At 47.6% G+C, this 19,029-nt stretch overlaps 1 protein-coding gene across 2 annotated transcripts in view; it reads right to left on the bottom strand.

Annotated features, from left to right (window-relative positions):
* LOC139268508 (BTB/POZ domain-containing protein 19-like) overlaps window positions 1-19,029 on the bottom strand; it is a 219,879-nt gene that overhangs the window by 29,867 nt on the left and 170,983 nt on the right. For both annotated transcript variants that reach the window (XR_011594043.1, XM_070886750.1), the window contains exons 5-6: window positions 9,981-10,049; window positions 2,188-2,319 (exon numbers count right to left, since the gene is read on the bottom strand). Coding sequence is in view for 1 of the 2 variants with exons in the window: in XM_070886750.1 (XP_070742851.1) it covers window positions 2,188-2,319; window positions 9,981-10,049 (201 nt within the window). In the remaining variant the exon portion in view is untranslated. The remainder of the gene's footprint in view (window positions 1-2,187; window positions 2,320-9,980; window positions 10,050-19,029) is intronic.

Below are 19,029 nucleotides of genomic sequence, written 5' to 3'. Positions count from 1 at the left end.
ATTTCGTTCAGAAGAATTTGCACAATTCATGAGCAAAAATGGTGTGAAACATACCAAGGTTCCACCATACCATTCTGCTTCGAATGGTGCAGCAGAGCGCACTGTACAAATTGTAAAACGCGCCCTCATAAAACAAATGTTAGATCCAAATCCAAGGAAACGACAGTTGTCATTGGATCACAAATTGGCTAATTTTTTGATTACATATCGAAATACTCCTCATACAACTACTGGTAGAACACCAGCAGAGTTGTTTCTCAAACGACAGCCTCGAACCAGATTCACGTTGTTAAAACCAAATTTGGCACAGTCCGTAGAAGAGACACAATTAAGACAGAAAGAGAATCATGATAGAGGTAGAGTAAAAGAGAGAAGTGTGAAATTAAATCAGAAGGTGAGAGTGAAGAACCATCACCATAAATGGGTAAAATGGTTACCAGGAAGAGTGGTGAAGATATGTGGTCCTCGCACATATTTGGTAAAGGTGTTTGATAATGGACAGGTTAGGTTTGTTCATATTGATCATATTTTACCAACAGACATGGAAGAAGTTGAAGGTGGAAATGATTCAATTATTTCTGACTCATCAGATAGTTTTGATACACCAGTAGCAAATCCTAAATCCAATGTACTGGAAACAAATCCAGGAGAGAATCAGAATGAAAGTCTGAGTCCGAGTCAGGGAAACAAAGAGCCTGAAGTTAGAGGGAGTTCAAATGAAAATCAAGGAAATTCCGTGGAGGAAAACGTTCCTCAGGATGAGCCTCGAATGAGTTTAGATTCGACACCATGTTTGGAAGGTTCTGTTCGAGAGTGAAGGTATCCTCTTCGAAACAGAAAGCAAATGGTAAAGTTAAATTTGTAAATATGGAAAAAAAAATAAGTTTATATCCTGTGTTATGTATAAACAGGAAAGCTATATATAATGTTTGTTATGATGGCTTCTTCATTAAGGAGGGAGAAGTGTAATGTCTGTAAGCTTGTAATGTTTGTAGCTCCACACTGTGGATGTGCAAGTATTGTGTACTGCAAGTGCAGGGTTAATAATAAACAGAACCGGCAGATTTCCGAAGACTTCCGAGAGAGCTGCCTGCCATGTTAGGAAGCTGTGTGTGTGCTGTGCTCTGTGAATATATCACAAACACTACTGTGGGCCGCAGCTGGTCCGTACTCAGCCTTCCTGCGTCTTACTGCTCCATACATTGCAGCTTGCAATGTAAAATCAGGGCGAGCTACTCCCAGCGAGAATCCTCAGTCTCCGTTCAAGTGGAGCACCGTTCCCACTCACCACGTTGCTGCTGCTCCCGGCTCTGCAGGAAATGAAGGGCCCCATGTCTACACCACTCCATCCCATTCCCTAGTCCTCTTCCCGTCCAAGCCCACTTGATCCCCAGTTTTCCTCTCCCCCCGTCTGAGCTCCAAACTCCGAGCCCCCATACTCTAGTCTCCCTCTTTCTCTCAAGTCCCTATGTCCAAGCCCCAATTCCCAATCTCTGACCCCTGAGCCATCTCCGTCACCCTCTCCCCTGAACCCTGTGATGCCTCCCATCACCCGATCCTTCGCTCCCCTGCCCTGAGCCCCAATCTCCCGACTACAACAACCCCACCCCCAGAGTCTCTCTCCTCCCCTCGGAATCCCAATCTCCAGCCCCAGTCTCTGTTCACCCTCTCCATCTCAGTCGGTTCTGTTTCCAATCAATCATTAGCGAATGTTGGCTCTGTGCTGGTGGGGAATAGGAGATGTCAAGGGGCGAGCTATGTTGCAAATTTTAAAAGTACAGTTCTCCCGGCCTGTTAGCAGCAAGAGACTCATGTCCCAGTCCGGGAGACTAGGCACAGTACAACGTGGGCCGTGTGTTTAACACCCCTACTCTAAAAGTTACATCATACTGAATGAAACAGGTGTAAAGCACATTCCTTAATGGACTTGAAGATTTACCTCTCTGCATCAAGAGATCAATGCAAATGCAGTGATGTTAACACTCGGAACTGTGCACCCATTACCCTTGCACTTACTTGTTTTCACATTGAATATTGAAGAGAAAAAAATACACAGATAAATGATCTGGTGATTTGAATTTTAATATCATGCCAGATCTGCAGCACACAGAAATGTTTGTTTCTATAATACACAATTAAGAGATGATATCAGAGGATTTAAGCCGAGGTTCACACGTCGTTACTTACTGAGTTAACATGAGTCCATTTTCTGACAAAGTTAATTAAATCAGGCTCATCAATGGTGAGCAAGTCACTCTGCAGAATAGCGAGCAGTGCAGAGTCAGAAAGTTCATGGAAGCCTTGGGTCTTCACAATACTCTGAGGAGAGACCAGATGATTCATCTTATTACAACTGAGATCAAGGAAAATTAAATATTTGAGTACACCAGCTTGATTAATTTGCATTAATATTCAGGACTGAATATCCAAAAGGAGTTTCAATACACAGATTAGCTCACATTTTAAATTCGCAATCTTTGCTGAGTCATAGGGCACTTCTTTTCTCTCCAATGTACTTCTGCCTGAAGGTGTTGTCTACCTTGCTAGTGTATGGTTTTGCTGAAAAAAGTAAATGTCTTTACCCCCATCTATTTAAATCCCCCTTCCCGTCACATGCAATTCCACCTCACCCAAGCTACCAGACGCCACATCTGAGTCAAAGCCAAGCAGATGGTCTTGGTCAGGAGGCTGGGGGAAACATTCCCTTCAGTCCACACATTCCCCAACAACTTGCACATGATTGAAATCACCATGTATGGAGCGTGGTGTATAAGCATGGCCAGGTTCCCCTACATTACAACAGTGACTACTATTCAAAAGTCCTACTTTGGCTGTGAAGTGTTTTGGGATAAAAACAGAAAATGCTGGAAATCTCAGCAGGTCAGGCAGCATCTGTGGAGAGGAAGCAGAGTTAACGTTTCGGGTTGATGAACCTTCGTCAGAATTGGAGAGTGTTCGAAAAGAACAGATTCTTAACAAGCACTGAAAGGGGGCGGGAAAGAAAGAACAAAAGGGAAGGTCTGTGATAGGTTGGAATTCAGGAGAGATTAGAGAGACAAAAGGGATGATGGGCCGAATTCAAATAGTAATGCCAGGAGTTAGAAAAACATTAGTCAAGATAGGGTATGAAGCGAGATTATGACCAACTGCCATTAGAGACAAGGAGATGTCCTGAGATCATGAAAAGCACTATTTAAATCCAAGTTCTTTCTTTTCTCTTGATCCTTTCTCATTTATTCTTCAAAGTGCACAGGCTGATCGGGTATTCAACCATTTAGCCAAACCCAAATTTGTCCTCATCCATTGCTAACACGTGCACTTTCCAGCAGAGTTCACTAGACTGCAATCTGGAGTAGCAACCCTGACTTATTTTTTTCACTCCCTACTTAAATGATCAGGCCAATTATCAAACTCCAAAAGATGTTCTGATATCAACTAATACAGCATAAAACTAGATTGAAGCTTGGTCTATTTAACACAACACAGAGCATTGATTCATTAAGACATCAGGGATTATGCTCTTTTTATCTGCCATACAAATTATTGTCGACTGACTGTTTAAAAGGTATTTTGACTTTGATTTTACTCCTTTCTCATATTAAGATAATTTTCCGATCTGTGGCCCCAAGTTTCCACATGATTTGCTCCTGATTTTTAGGAGCAACTGGTGTAGAACGGAGTATCTTAGAAATCGGAATTCTCGTCATTTAGTTTGCACCAGTTCCAGTCAGTTAGAACAGTTTCACTTTGGAACAGAATTTGTTTTTCAATAGGGGGCGTGTCCGGCCACTTACGCCTGTTTTCAAAGTTTCGTGAGTGAAAACTTACTCCAAACTAACTTAGAATGGAGTAAGTGAAGATTTTTGTACGCTTGAAAAAACCTTGTCTACACTTTAGAAAATAAGGTGTAGGTTACAAATCAGGCGTAGGGAATGGTGGCGGGGGGGGGGGGTGTTTAAAGGGAAGTTTACAAACATTAAACACTTCAGTTTTACAAATAAAGAGCCATCATCAATAATAAATGATAAATACATCAATAAATCAATCAAAAAAAATTAATAAGAAATAATTTTTTTTTAAATCAATAAATAAAACATTTTCTACTTACTGACTACAGCACCGGGAGCCCTCCAACAGCGTGCTGGGATGCCCCCCTCAGTGTGTTTCTGTCAGTGTCTCTATCTCTCTGTCTGTCTGTGTGTCTCTCATTCTCTGTCTGTGTTTCTGACAGTGAGGGGAGGGGGAGGAGGGTGGTAGAGGGAGAGAGAGGGGGAGCAGAGGGAGGGAAGGGGGAGGGATGGGGGAGAAGGGGGAGGGATGGGGAGAAGGGGGAGGGATGGGGGAGAAGGGGGAGGGATGGGGGAGAAGGGGGAGGGATGGGGAGAAGGGGGAGGGATGGGGAGAAGGGGGAGGGATGGGGAGAAGGGGGAGGGATGGGGGAGAAGGGGGAGGGATGGGGGAGAAGGGGGAGGGATGGGGAGAGAAAGGGGAGGGGGATAGAAGGGGGGAGGGGGATAGAAGGGGGGAGGGGGAGAAGGGGATAAAGGGGAGAAGGGGGAGAAAGGAGATGGGGGGGAAAGGAGATGGGGGGGAAAGGAGATGGGGGGGGAGAAGGAGATGGGGGGGAGGGGAAGGAGATTGAGGGGGGAGGGGAAGGAGATTGGGGGGGGGAGGGGAAGGAGATTGGGGGGGGGAGGAGATTGGGGGGGGGAAGGAGATTGGGGGGGGAAGGAGATTGGGGGGGGGGGAGGGGAAGGAGATTGGGGGGGGGGGAAGGAGAAGGGGGAGGGAGGCTGAACGGGCCGGGCCCGAGACTTCAGGCAGGGCCCGTCCCCAGCACCAGATTTACAGGTAGGTGGCGTTGGGTCGGGTCGGGGGGGTGGTGGGAGGGAGGTCGGTTCGGGTTGGGGGGAGAGGGAGGTCAGGTCGGGGGGAGGGAGATCAGGTCGGATCCAGTCCGGGGGTGGGGGGGGGGCGGGTGTCGGGTCCAGGGGCGGGGGGGGGGGAGCGGGTGTCGGGTCCGGTCCGTGGTCCGGGGGAGCGGGTGTCGGGTCCGGTCCGGAGGCGGGTGGGGGGGGGGAGTGGGTGTCGGGTCCGGTCCGGGGAAGCAGGTGTCGGGTCCGGTGGGGGGGGGGTGAGCGGGTGTCCGGTCCGGTCCGGAGGCGGGGGGGGGGGGGAAGGGGGGAGGAGCGGGTGTCGGGTCCGGTCCGGGGGAGCGGGTGTCAGGTCCGGTCCGGGGGCGGGGGAAGCGGGTGTCGGGTCCGGTCCAGAGGCGGGAAGCGGGAGTCGAGTCGGGTCGGCAGGAAGCAGGAGCTGGCCGTGGGCGGAGCCTTATTCACGCAGCCCCAGTGAGGCCATTCAGCCAGGGCTAGGAGCTGCGTGCTTCGGCCCCTCCCACACAGTTTCGGGCGGCTGGAGCTACTGAACATGCGCGCCCACTGTAGCGCGCATGTGCAGAGGTCCCGGCACTGTTTTCGGCGCAGGGACCTGGCTCCGCCCCCTACAGCTCCTGCTGCGCTGCGCCGAGGGCCAGAGGACATGCAGGGAGGTGGAGAATTTTTTTTTAGCCGCACTTTGTGGTGCGAAAAACGGGCGTCCAAGTCGGGACTGCGCCGTTCTAGGCGCGGCTCGAAACTTGGGCCCTTTCTTTCTCAGATCCAAAGTGGAAGACCCTCACCCCTCACACTTCCCCACACTGAACTCCATCTGACACAATTTTGCCCACTCACTTAGTCTGTCTATGTCTCTTGGTAACTTCCTGCTCCCAACTGCACAACTTACTGTGCCTTCTAACTTAGTGTCATCTACAAACTTGGATATACAGCTCTCTATTTCTTCACTGAAGTCATTTGTATGTACGGTGAAAAGCTGTGGCCCCAATACAGATCCTGAGGGAACACCACTTGTCACATCCCACCAATCAGAGAACATTGGCTTTATCCCTACTCCCTGTTTCCTACCTCCCAACCAATGTCACAAGGTTACCTCCAGAAAGATATGCGTGAAGAGTTGGGAGAAGTGGCTGAGACGATCAATGCCAGTAGTACAGCTCCAAGGACATGTCTGCAATGATGAAAGGATAGCACGGATAGGGGCCTCGAGACCATTACTTCACTCCTGCGATCTGGCGCAGAGCAGTAGGAACGATAATCTGCAGTGCCAGGAAAGTGGCATTGGCTCCATGAAATAGGCTCCTGCTGTCCTCTCTCAGGATGACAACATGCCTGCTCCCACTCTGACAATGTCCCAAAGGCAGACTTAACAGAACACTCATGAGGGAAATACTTTTTTTTTTTAAAAGGTAGAAAACCAGTCCAGCACCTGCAAAATGTTCTACCCGGAACTCACAACTCAGTTGTGCAACAGAGAAAATTGCTAAAAGGCCCAGAAGTTGGCCAGCAGCCCAACAGATCAACCCAACAATTAACATGTATGAAGGGGATGACCCCTTGAAATAGCCCTAGTGCAGGTCCTTCCTGATTGTTAGCACCATGATTTGCTGGGAAAGTTTGTCACATGGTGAGTCAGGTACTGGGACAAACCAATTTTACAAATGAGTCCTACAACCAGCATAGGATCCTTACTTAAATATGACAATGAAGATTCTGTCCGCTTCCAGCACACATACCTACAGGGTGCCCGATCCAATATGGCGGGCGGCGGGCTTCTGGCATGGAACAGGCACATGGGCATCGCCTTTATCCGCCCAAGACCACCGCAGCGTGATCGAATTTCTCGGCCCATGTTCCTTACAAAAGCTTGCTGATACAATAATCTTGCTGTTCAGTTTCACAATGGGTAATGACCTCTCAAACCAAGACAAAAGTGCTGTATCTAAATTTTTTGTTATTTCTAAAACGCGTTTAAAAACCAATTAAAATCTAAAAATTGAAATCAGTACAAATGACGATGAGTTGAACTGGGAAATGCTAACCAACCCCCCCACTCCACCGCCCCGCACATCTGCCAACTTCCCCCTCTTTTAAACTCTCATTTTACTTCATACTGTCGTGTGGCAAAGGTCACAAAAGATAAGTCTGAATGAGTTATTCTTAGTGCAATAATCAGGCAAGAGGAAGCAATTAGTCACATCCAGTAGCTCAGGCGTGCAGACGGAAATAACGCAAGCTTAACAGGATGACTCGCTGATACAATGATACCATTCTTTGCATTCCCTGGATCAGGATTAGCATAACAGCAGGAGGCCTCTTGCTTTCTCACTCTCTCTGAGTTCCCTCTCTCTCCTCTTCTGTGCATGTCATGATGACCCTTGACCTCCTGAATCGCGTGAATTGAGCTTTGCCATGCCGTTGCTAAGGACGGCCACACTCAAAATGCATTTGTTTCATTTATTTCTGGGAGAGCTGCACCCCTTATCCTGGCAGCAGAACCGTAGACTTACATTTTTGTGGGTGTATGATTCTGCTGCAGGGATAAGGGAGCCGCTTTTAGCAGTGCAAACATGTGTCCTGGCGCATCCCGAATTGCCTTTGAGAAGGTGGTGGTGAGCAGTCATTTCAGAGAGCAGTTAAGAGTCAATCATATTGCTATGGGTCTAGAGTCACATACAAGCCAGATCAGGTAATGACAGCAGATTTCCTTCCCTAAAGGACATTAGTGAACCAGATGGGTTTTTATGAGAATCCGGTAGTTTCATGGTCGCCATTACTGATATCAACTTTTTATTCCAGATTCATTTCCCAGCTGCCGTGGTGGGACTTGAACGCACATCTCTGGATCATTAGTCCAGACCTCTGGGTTACTAATCCAGTAACATAACACTATGCTCCCGTATGATTGCCACTCCCCAGTGATCTGAGCTAAACAGGTGTCAATGTAAAAATGCCTTCAGTCCCCCTGTGCTCAAATGTGCACTCATCATGATTTTCTTCCATTTATGTGGGGCGGGGGGGGGGAAGGGAAGACAGGAAATATCTAGTCATGATGTTCCAGCCATCATGGGTGTGGGGCAGGCTTGATGGGCCAGCTGGTCTTTTGCTGCCCGTCAATTTTGTATGCTTGTATGTATGTGCAACACTTGTCAAATGATACACAATTTACATTATCGGAACTAACAAGAACTAACAAGACCAATATACTCATTTCGTTGAATTCTGTGTCGGGAGCATTTTGTGAAGCTACAAAATCCACAAGGCATTTTTACGTGGCAGTAAAGTATTTTTTTAAGAAGACAAGAGGATTAAAATGAGTAAAAGTCTCTTCTGTAATGGCTCATTTAGTAGCCAATTCATACAGACCATGACATTTCAAACGCTCAGCAGCATGAAGCTTGGGAGATTTTAGCTCCCTGGTCTCATCTGCATAGGGTTCATCAGTCTCCCATCTGAACTCAGCGGCAGGACACTGCCACCTGGGGACCTAAAGAAATAGTCCCCAGCTCTCAGATAAGTGATTGGGGTGGGAGGTTGGTCGGGAGAAGGGGTGGAAGCCCGGGATGGAAGGCCCTGAACTCCTTCTCCTCCTCGCCCACAGGTAACAAAAATGAACTCACCTGCCTGGGTCTCAGATCCTCTTGCCACCAGGTCGGCATTGCGAACAAGCCACAACAGCTTCCCTGTGGAGCCCTCGAGTTAAAATTGCAGTTGGCTCCAATGACATCATCAGAGCCCAGACTACATAATTAAAGAAGGAACCCACTGCCTTCTGGCAGCTGTCCCTCAAAAGAGCAGGTTGAAATTCCACCTCATGGTAAGGCAGCGGGATCGTTGGAGGTAAGCTGTGCAGCCATTTTAAAATCTTGCCCGCCCGGTTTCCGCCAGGCCAACAGGGTTAAAATAAGCCCTTTAAGTTCAAGGCTCATACAAGAAAAACTACCAGGTGGGAATGGTTACCAAGACCCAGCACTGAGAGACAGGAGAAGAATATTGGTAATAAAAAGGCATTTGTAGAAAAGGCACTCTCGTGTAAGCACAATGCTGAATGATAACAGAGCACGTGGTATTGTCAAAACCTACACTTTTTAGCACCTTTCACATAACAGAATATGTCGGGATGGGTGGGGGAGGTGGGTAAAGTGGGCTGCATCAAGTACCCAAGCCAATACAGGAAGCCCAGAAGTGAGTTTAAAGAGGCTTTTGCAGATTGTGAGAGCAGCAGTAAGGTTTGACAATTCCAGATTGTTAGTGTGAGATGGTTGAAGGCTTTGCCAGTGGCGATGGAATGGATAAAGAGGGAGATACATAGTCATCCAAAGTCCCAGGAGTGGAGGGTGCATGCAATGACATAGCTTTGTGTAAGATTGTATGAGTAGGCAGGAGTGAGCCCAGAAGGAATTTGAAAACAAAGTTGAGGAATTTAAACTACAGTGCAGAGCCAATGGAGGCCAATAATTACAAATGGACTTTATAGTGCTTATGGAAGGGAAGGGTTAGGTAGGGGATCACGTGAGATCCCTGCCTTTGCAAGTGAACTGTATTGCACCTGATCATTTAAGGTTTATTTACACAAACATGTTCTTAAGTTTAAAAAATTTTATCAAGGCAGCAGGATTCCTCGGCAATATCTATTTGGAAATAGTAAAATTGATTGCGGAGCAGGCTCGAGGGGTCAAATGGCCTACACCTACTCCTATTTCTTATTTCTTCTTATGTCTACACTATCTACCACATATCTGCTGTGAAAACAGCAACAAACTGTGCACTCACCCTGGAAAAGCAGCGCACAAGCTCCTCAATTGCCAATCGTAAATTATCCCCTAAAAAATTGAAAAGTATCTTGTTGATAAATGGGCTGTTAATATACCAATATTAATTTCAAATTGGCACATCTAATTCTCAATTTCAGTGGGCCCCACTGATGGAACAGCCATCTTTCAATCTGCATGAATGGATGCAATTGTGCTGCAGGTGGCCTGAACTTGCTTTCAATTGATTCCATTTGGCTGCAGAGTAAAATAAACCAATTCCTCTGAAAAAGAAGCCATTCAACTGGTGCATGAATTGACCTTTTCCAATACTTACTTTAGTGTGGTTCTCGATGAAAGCCAGGCATTTGTCTTTCATGTCAGTCTGTCTGTATGTCACTGCAGCCTGGGGAGATACAAAATAATGAATATTTTATAGCTTTTTGTTGCTGAGGTATATTGTCTATTCACGCAGGGTACAGGTGACGAAGGAATCTGTTCTCAACTACAGAACCTGCCGCCCCCCCCCACCCCACCCCCCTGAACTCTACCTGTGCATCTGTAAAACTTAAGATGTCAGCCTTGGCTCAGTGCTGGCACTCTCGCCTCCAAGTCAGATAGCCTTTGGTTCATCCCTATGTTCCCTGTAATGTGCCTGGGTGCGCACTTAAATTCACAGGCCGCGCAGTGAGCTGGACAGCTGGAGCGGGGGGAAGGGCCCAATGCTCAACGAGCCGGGAAAAAAATCATAGCGCTGAGAGAATGTCCAGGGAATGCTCACAGGGAGAGTCGTTTCGGACCTCTCAGAACCGATCTAAATTGGAGCGGCGTTTGATAAGATATGGAGCGCTGGAACCCGGAGAGCGTTGTCTCGGACAACCACTGACTAATGGTGATTGCAGGACACACAATTCTTTGCGTCCCAGCAAATTCTCTACCCACCGCGCCGATTTCTGCGCTGAGCGTGCGCATGCTACCCAGGGCCGCGATGCATTCTCAAGCAGCGTGCCAGGTTGAGCGATCGCCGCTCCGACTCCCCCGTCCAAAGTGGCATCGGAGCGGAAAAGAAAGCGGGATACTTTTTTCAGGAGCAGCCGGCCACCTCCGCCTCTAAATTTCGCCCTGGTTCGGCAGGCCACTGGGTAGATGTCGCCTGAAGATGTCGCTGTTATCGTCCGGCGCAGCTTCAGGGGGTCAAATCCAATTTAGGTCCCGGGGTGCAAATGGGGTGATGAGATCACGATCTCCGGGCACAGGAGATTGGGGCGCAACACTGTAGCGGGATCTAGCGGGAGTCGTTAGCGGTGCCACGCCGGGGGCGCCAACGGGAGGAGCAAATGACCCCAATTTCTCCCCGAGTGTCTTGGTGAACCTCTCCAGGCAAATCTTTTTTTTAATGTTTCAATTCATGCGGTGTAATGCGGACAAAGGTGAGCTGTGGGTGTGTAACCCAAGAAGACGGTCCTGAGCTGGAAAGGTTGATGTGAATGAGTGTCTGATTAAAGCTGACCAATACCAAGTTGGGAGAGAGAGGGAAAGGGGAGCACATTTTAATCTTAAACTAGGCCGCAGTTCTACAAGTGCTTCTGCTTCCATGCTAAGTGATTTTGGGTGCATGCCAATGAAGAATTGGTGGTACAGGTGCAGCGCCTAAAATCCGGAGCCTTCGGGACTGAGGCCGTTCCGAATTCTGAGCTTTTCCAGACTTTTGATTTGCTTTCTGATGTCACGAATCCGGAAACACCCGGGCTCAAGTTCGGATATTTCCGATTTCGGAACGGCAGAAAAAGGAGGGTGGGGAAGGATTCCCGCCGAGGAGTTGTTCGGACCGTCCAGCTCCACCAAGGAGGTTGTCATCGGGTGGGGCCCTGCCGAGGAACTGAAGGAAATCCTTATTAGTCAGGAAATTGTTGGGGAAATTGATGGGATTGAAGGCTGATAAATCCCCAGGGCCTGATAGTCTGCATCCCAGAGTACTTAAGGAAGTGACCCTAGAAATAGTGGATGCATTGGTGGTCATTTTCCAACAGTCTATCAACTCTGGATCAGTCCCTATGGACTGGAGGGTAGCTAATGTAACACCACTTTTTAAAAAAGGGAGAGAAAACGGGGAATTATAGACCGGTTAGCCTGACATCAGTAGTGGGGAAAATGTTGGAATCAATTATTAAAGATGAAATAGCAGCGCATTTGGAAAGCAGTGACAGGATCGGTCCAAGTCAGCATGAATTTATGAAAGGGAAATCATGCTTGACAAATCTTCTAGAATTTTTTGAGGATGTAACTAGTAGAGTGGACAAGGGAGAACCAGTGGATGTGATGTATTTGGACTTTCAAAAGGCTTTTGACAAGGTCCCACACAAGAGACTGGTGTGCATAATTAAAGCACATGGTATTGGGGGTAATGTACTGACATGGATAGAGAACTGGTTGGCAGACAGGAAGCAGAGAGTCGGGATAAACGGGTCCTTTTCAGAATGGCAGGCAGTGACTAGTGAGGTGCCGCAGGGCTCAGTGTTGGGACCACAGCTATTTACAATATACATCAATGATTTGGATAAAGGAATTGAGTGTAATATCTCCAAGTTTGCAGATGACACTAAGCTGGGTGGCGGATGCTAAGAGACTGCAGGGTGACTTGGACAGGTTAGGTATGTGGGCAAATGCCTGGCAGATGCAGTATAATGTGGATAAATGTGAGGTTATCCACTTTGGTGGCAAACACACGAAGGCAGAATATTATCTGAATGGCGGCAGATTAGGAAAAGGGGAGGTGCAACGAGACCTGGGTGTCATGGTACATCAGTCATTGAAGGTTGGCATGCAGGTGCAGCAGGCGGTGAAGAAGGCACATGGCATGTCATAGCTAGGGGATTTGAGTATAGGAGCAGGGAGGTCTTGCTGCAGTTCTACAGGGTCTTGGTGAGGCCTCACCTGGAGTACTGTGTTCAGTTTTGGTCTTCTACTCTGAGGAAGGACATTCTTGCCTTTGAGGGAGTGCAGCGAAGGTTCACCAGACTGATTCCAGGGATGGCAGGACTGACATATGAGGAAAGACTAGATCGACTGGGCCTGTATTCACTGGAGTTTAGAAGAATGAGAGGGGCTCTCATAGAAATATATAAAATTCTGACTGGACTGGACAGGTTAGATGCAGGAAGAATGCTCCCGATGTTGGGGGAGTCAAGAACCAGGGGTCACAGTCTAAGGATAAGGGGTAGGCCATTTAGGACCGAGATGAGGAGAAACTTCTTCACTCATACCGTTGTTAACCTGTGGAATTCTCTTCCGCAAAGAGTTGTTGATGCCAGTTCGTTAGATATATTCAAGAGGGCGTTGGATACGGCCCTTACGGTTAAAGGGATCAAGGGGTATGGAGAGAAAGCAGGAAAGGGCTACTGAGGTGAATGATCAGCCATGATCTTATTGAATGGTGGTGCAGGCTCGAAGGGCCGAATTGCCTACTCCTGCACCTAGTTTTCTGTGTTTCTATGAGCATATGTTGTGTTGCAGGATGTGGATGCGGCAGCCCCAGTATGTGCACCTGAAATTTCCACATTTTTCCTTCTCTTGACCGGAGGACTAATTGGCTCATTCTTGGAGGAAACAAATGCATACGAAAGTCTGTGCAGTTGTGGAAGAACATTCCTCTGCATTGTAACATACCATGGAATGTGTGGCAATGCAGTAAGCTACTGAACTAAGCTCCACTAAGTGAAGACATGATAAGCAGAGGCTGGGCATCTCACTGTAGCTAAAGAGAGAAAATATGAAGTGTTTTTCTCATCAGGCAGCCATTTTGTGCATGCTAATAACCAGCCAGGACTGGGTGCAACTATCACTGTTCCCAGCAGCACCCTATTCCCAGTCTGTCACATGGTCTGGGTGATGACAACCAGTGGAAAATGTGGGCACGAGAATGTTGTCTTTTCACTGGAGGTTAACTCTCAAAAAATACCTCTGTGAGCAAGACTAAACATTACATTTACATTTATTAAAACAAATCTAATTTAATAATGTATCCAGCTGCTGTAATCAGATATTTCTTTGTTCATAAACCTTACTGTGCTTAAATCTCAGAGTCCTGTTTCTCGACCTTTGAAGGTCTTAACATCATATGATCTGTCTATAACTATGAGTTAGCTCAAAGGTCAAATGAATTTTACTGCAGTTGTGGGCAACCTAGGATGTGGGGGATCCATTATGGTTTTGGTCAGTGTCTGTTTTGAGCCAGCTGAAATGTCCTGTATAAGTGTAACAAACCCACCTGAAGGTTAAAACTAGCTCAAATTATTTTCCATGAGAGGCATAGTCGAAACAGAGATAAAGACATGCGCAATACTTCAGCTTCGAGTGCTACCTTTTAGAAGTCTCATATTCATCTAATTTTAAGAGTTTAAGACTCCATGGACCCGAAATTGGTGGCCTTACCGCCCACTGCCGCCGAGTTTTTTTGGCAGTCTCCCCTCGGTGACAGATTCCTCCAGGTCTACAGCCGGTGGGAGGGGATTAGCGTTGGGAACCGCCCGCTGACAGCCGTTGGCGGCCAAGTCGCGTAAGTGTCCTCCCACCCACCGAGCTGGCAGATTGGTCCGGGCAGGAGTCGGTGGCAGCAGGGGGAAGGGCCGCTGCGTGGAGGCAGGTCTAACCCCAACGGTAAGTAAGAAAACCTGCAAAAAAAGGTTAATGAACAGCTTTTAATTTTTTTCCCCCAGCAATTTATCTGTATGGGGTCCCCTGAAGGTGTTTGTGTTTTTTTTTTTAAAAAGACTTTCATTTTTAGGTCTCCCACCCCCACCTCTCCCCTCCCCTCCCCACTCCTCCCCACCCCACCCCACCCCTCCCCTCCCCACCCCTCCCCACCCCACCCCACCCCACCCCTCCCCTCCCCTCCCCGGGCCTGACTCAATCCTCGGCGGCACTTTGGCGAGGATCGCATTTGCCGCCGAGATTGGGAGCTCCCGCCGCTGCCGCCCAGATTGACGGCGCAAGCCACTATTTTGCCGCCGGGTGGTACTGCAATCTCTTTTAGAGGAATCTTCCTGGCAAAGTACCGTCCGGTCTCTTGCCGGCCATCTGGGCAGCACTTGGTCTTGGCTTTGACTAAGGTCGGGGCCCAATGCCTTTAAAATGTCCCAAGTACTTCTTTGAAAATATATACACAGACAAAATGATTAATGAATAGTAAGCTAGAGATGTAATGGAAAAGAGAAAAAGACATAAATGTATAGAAATAGAGATAAACATAAAGACAGACACAAGTAGAAACATAAAACAAATTTAGACGTTGACAAATAGATATATAACAAAGAGACAGATCTAGAACTAAATAAACTGTAGTTAATATGAGATATATATGTAAGGAAGGTGAGGGATACTGTTATCTATGCAATAAAGGTACAAACTGAGTACTGTTTAACTGAACAAGGTACACCCTTGGCTCTGCTTTATTACAGCCCAAACTGCATGACTCACAAAATGGCTGGCCTTTTATACCAGAGCAGCATCATGTGCCTGCTGCTCGGTGGCCTCCAACAGTGACACCATCTGGTGGCTACAAACAGCATGTACATACATGACAATACCCTCCTCTGAGATCATATCACAGTCTTTCACATTGAGACGGTCCGGTGCTTTACGCTCCCGGGTTGACCGTCTCAGTTCGATTCCGGCCTTGGGTGAATATTCGGTCTTTGTCGTGGCTGGTGGCTGGATGGCTGACTTGTTGGGGGTGGCAGTGGCCATGTCAGGAATTGCAAGTCCATTTTTATTGAACAAGTCCATAATGGAAATTCCGGGTTCACTGATGACCCTTGAGTCCACTGAAGGCTGCTGGTAGGTTGGTTGGTCGTCGACGGTTTCTTCATCCGACTGCTCTGGCTTGTCTGTGTGCCTCAGCTTTGTTTGATCCATGTGTTTCCTGCAAGTTTGCCCATTCTTGAGCTTAATAACAAATACTCTGTTGCCCTCCTTGGCCATGACTGTACCAGTGATCTATTTGGGACCCTGACCATAATGCAACACACATACAGGATCATTCACAGAAATCTCACGTGACACAGTTGCGCGATCGCGGTACCCTTGTTGACTCTTGTCTTCTGTATTCAACATGATTATTTAAATCCGGGTGCACAAGAAATAACTTGGTCTTAAGACCTCTTTTCATCATGAGTTCAGCAGGCGAGACCCCTGTGAGTGTCTGGGATCTTGTCCTGTAACTCAGCAGTATGCAAGACAAGTGGGTCTGCAGTGACCCTTGGGTTGCTCTCATGCTTTGCTTGATAATTTGTACTGCACGTTCTGCTTGCCCATTGGACGCAGGCTTGAACGGTGCTGACCTTACATGTTTTATGTCATTAAGTTTTACAAACTCCTGAAACTCGTGACTGGTGAAGCACGACCCATTGTTGCTCATCACTATGTCAGGCAGACCATGTGTCGCGAACATGACACTGAGATTCTCTATGCTTGCCGTGGACATACTGGATGACATGATTATGCAATTCTATCCAATTCGAATAAGCATCCCGCACCACAAAAAACATTTTGCTCAGGAAGGGACCTGCAAAATCTACATGGATCCTGGACCAAGGTTTGGATGGCCATGACCACAGACTCAGCGGCGATTCCGCTGGTGCTTTGCTGAGCTGCATGCAGGTGTTGCACTGATGCATGCACGCTTCCAGCTCAGAATCAATTCCTGGCCACCATATGTGGGACCTGGCGATGGTCTTCATCATCACTATACCAGGATGTGTGCTGTGTAACTCACACATAAACTTCTCTCTCCCTTTCTTAGGTATTACAACACAATTGCTCCACAATATGCAATCTGCTTGACTAGACAGTTCGTCCTTGCGACGAATGTACGGTTTGGCCTCCTCACACATTTGCTTAGGTATGGCAGACCAATCCCCTTTGAGGATGCAACCCTTTACCATTGATAATATCGGGTCCTGGTCTTAACTTGTTGAGCCGTGACAGGAGTATCTTCACTCTCAAAAGCATCCATGATTAACATTAAATCTGCCGGTTGTGGCATTTCCACCTCTGGTGTGGGCAACGGCAACCGGCTCAAAGCATGGCACGATTCTCTGTGCCAGGTCTGTGGCGAATGACATAATCATAGGCAGATAATGTCAGCGCCCACCTTTGGATGCGAAATGAAGCGTTGGTATTGATACCTTTGCTCTCGGAAAACAACGAAATGAGGGCTTGTGATCAATCTCTAATTCAAACTTCAGACCGAACAGGTATTGATGCATCTTTTTAACACCGTACACACACGCTAAAGCTTCTTTTTCTACCATACTGTAGGCTCTTTCTGCTTTAGACAAACTTTTGGATGCATACGCGACAGTTTGAAGTTTCCCCAACTCATTGGCTTGTTGTAACACGCAACCAATTCCATATGACGATGCGTCACAGGCCAAAACTAAATGTTTACATGGGTCATAATGTACAAGCAGCTTTGTCAAAGCTCTGTCTTGCAATGCGCCCCACACCCAATTGTTTCCTTTTCTCAATAGCATGTGCAGTGGTTCAAGAAAGGTGCTGAATTTAGGCAGGAAGTTGCCAAAGTAGTTGAGTAGACCCAGGAACAAACGCATCTCCGTCACGTTCTGCGGCTTGGGTGCATTCTTGATGGCTTTGGTTTTCACGTCAGTAGGTCTGATGCCATCAGCGGTGATTTTCCTCCTGAGGAATTTGACCTCCGGTGCCATGAAGACGCACTTTGAGCATTTAAGTCTGAGTCCCACTCTGTCCAAACGCAGTAGAACCTCTTCCAGGTTGTTAAGATGTTCCTTGGAGTCATGTCCGGTGATCAGGATGTCATCTTGGAACACAATGGTTCTGGGAACGGACTTCAGTAGACTTTCCATATTCCTCTGGAATATTGCTGCAGCCAAGCGAATTCCAAACAGGGACTTGTGGTAAATAAACAGCCCTTTGTGCGTGTTAATGCACGTAAGTCTCTCATCGTCTTGACCAACTCCTGCTTCATATAGGCCGACGTCAAGTCCAGTTTTGTGAACAGACTTCCCTCCGGCTAGCGTCGCAACAAGTCATGAGCCTTCGATAACGGGTACTGATCTTCTTTCGAAACCCCGTTGATTTAGCCTTGAAGTCTCCACACATTCTGACTGTGCCATCATGTATCAGCATAGGAACAATGGGGCTAGCCCATTCATTAAATTCGACCGGTGATATGATCCCTTCACGCTGGAGTCTGTCCAGTTCAATTTTGACCTTCTCCCTCATCATATACGGCACTGCCCGAGCTTTATGATGGACGGGTCTTGCATCTGAGTCCACGTGGATCTGTACCTTGGCTCCCGTGAAGTTGCCGATACCCGGTTCGAACAGCGAGGGGAACTTGCTCAATACTTGGGCACATGTATCTTCCTCCGATGACAACGCCTTTACATTGTTCCAGTCGCATCTGATTTTCTTCAACCAGCTCCTGCCGAGTAGCGTTGGGCCATTGCCTGGAACAATCCACAGCGGTAACTCATGAACTGACCGTTATATGACACATTAATTTGTGCACTGCCAATCACCTTTATCAATTCTTTGGTGTACGTGTGCAGCTTGGCATTAACAGGGCTCAGCCTGGGCCTCACAGTCTTAGTATGCCACAGCTTATTAAATGCCCTTTCGTTCATGATCGATTGACTCGCCCCTGTGTCAGTTTCATCGATACCGATATCCCATTAAACTTCATATTAATCAAAATTGGTTTACTCGTGGTTATGAAAGAGTACAGTCCATACACTTCCTCCTCTGGCATCTCGGATTGCGTATCCGGATCCGCGCTAGTCTGACTCTCATCCTCCACGTGGTGTGTCGCAGTTCGCTTGCTCATCTGCGGACACTTGTGCTGGAGATGCCCCGCTCTCAGACAGCCTTTGTAACTATATTACTTAAATCGGCACTGCTGGTGCCGATGATTTCCCCCACGATGCCAACACAGATACATTCCCGCTGGCGGACTTTGGGCAGCCACAGGTTTCGCGAACGCAGCCGGATAGGCCCTGCCATGTGCCGCTCTGCCAAACGCCGAATCAATGGCATTTACAGTACTTGCCAAGGTTCGGTTCTTCACCGGTATTTGCTTTAAACTCCTGTCCGTCGTCATACATGATTGAGTGATCTGGATGGCCCTTTTTAAATTCAACTCCTCCAGAAGTTTGCACAGGATCACCTCGTGGTTGATACCGATAACAAAGAAGTCCCGGAGCATGTCTGCCAACACTGTCCCAAACTTGCATAGTCCCGCTAGACGTCTCAGGTCAGCAACAAATTCCGCCGCGCTCTGGCCCTCTGATCGAACGTATGTATAAAATCTGTATCTCGAGATGATGATGCCGTCGTCTGGCTTGAGA

This window comes from Pristiophorus japonicus, chromosome 8 (assembly GCF_044704955.1).
Source record: "Pristiophorus japonicus isolate sPriJap1 chromosome 8, sPriJap1.hap1, whole genome shotgun sequence".
NCBI classification, from domain to species: Eukaryota; Metazoa; Chordata; class Chondrichthyes; family Pristiophoridae; genus Pristiophorus; species Pristiophorus japonicus.
Note: the sequence above shows the minus strand (reverse complement) of the source record. Positions and strands in the feature narration are given on the sequence as shown.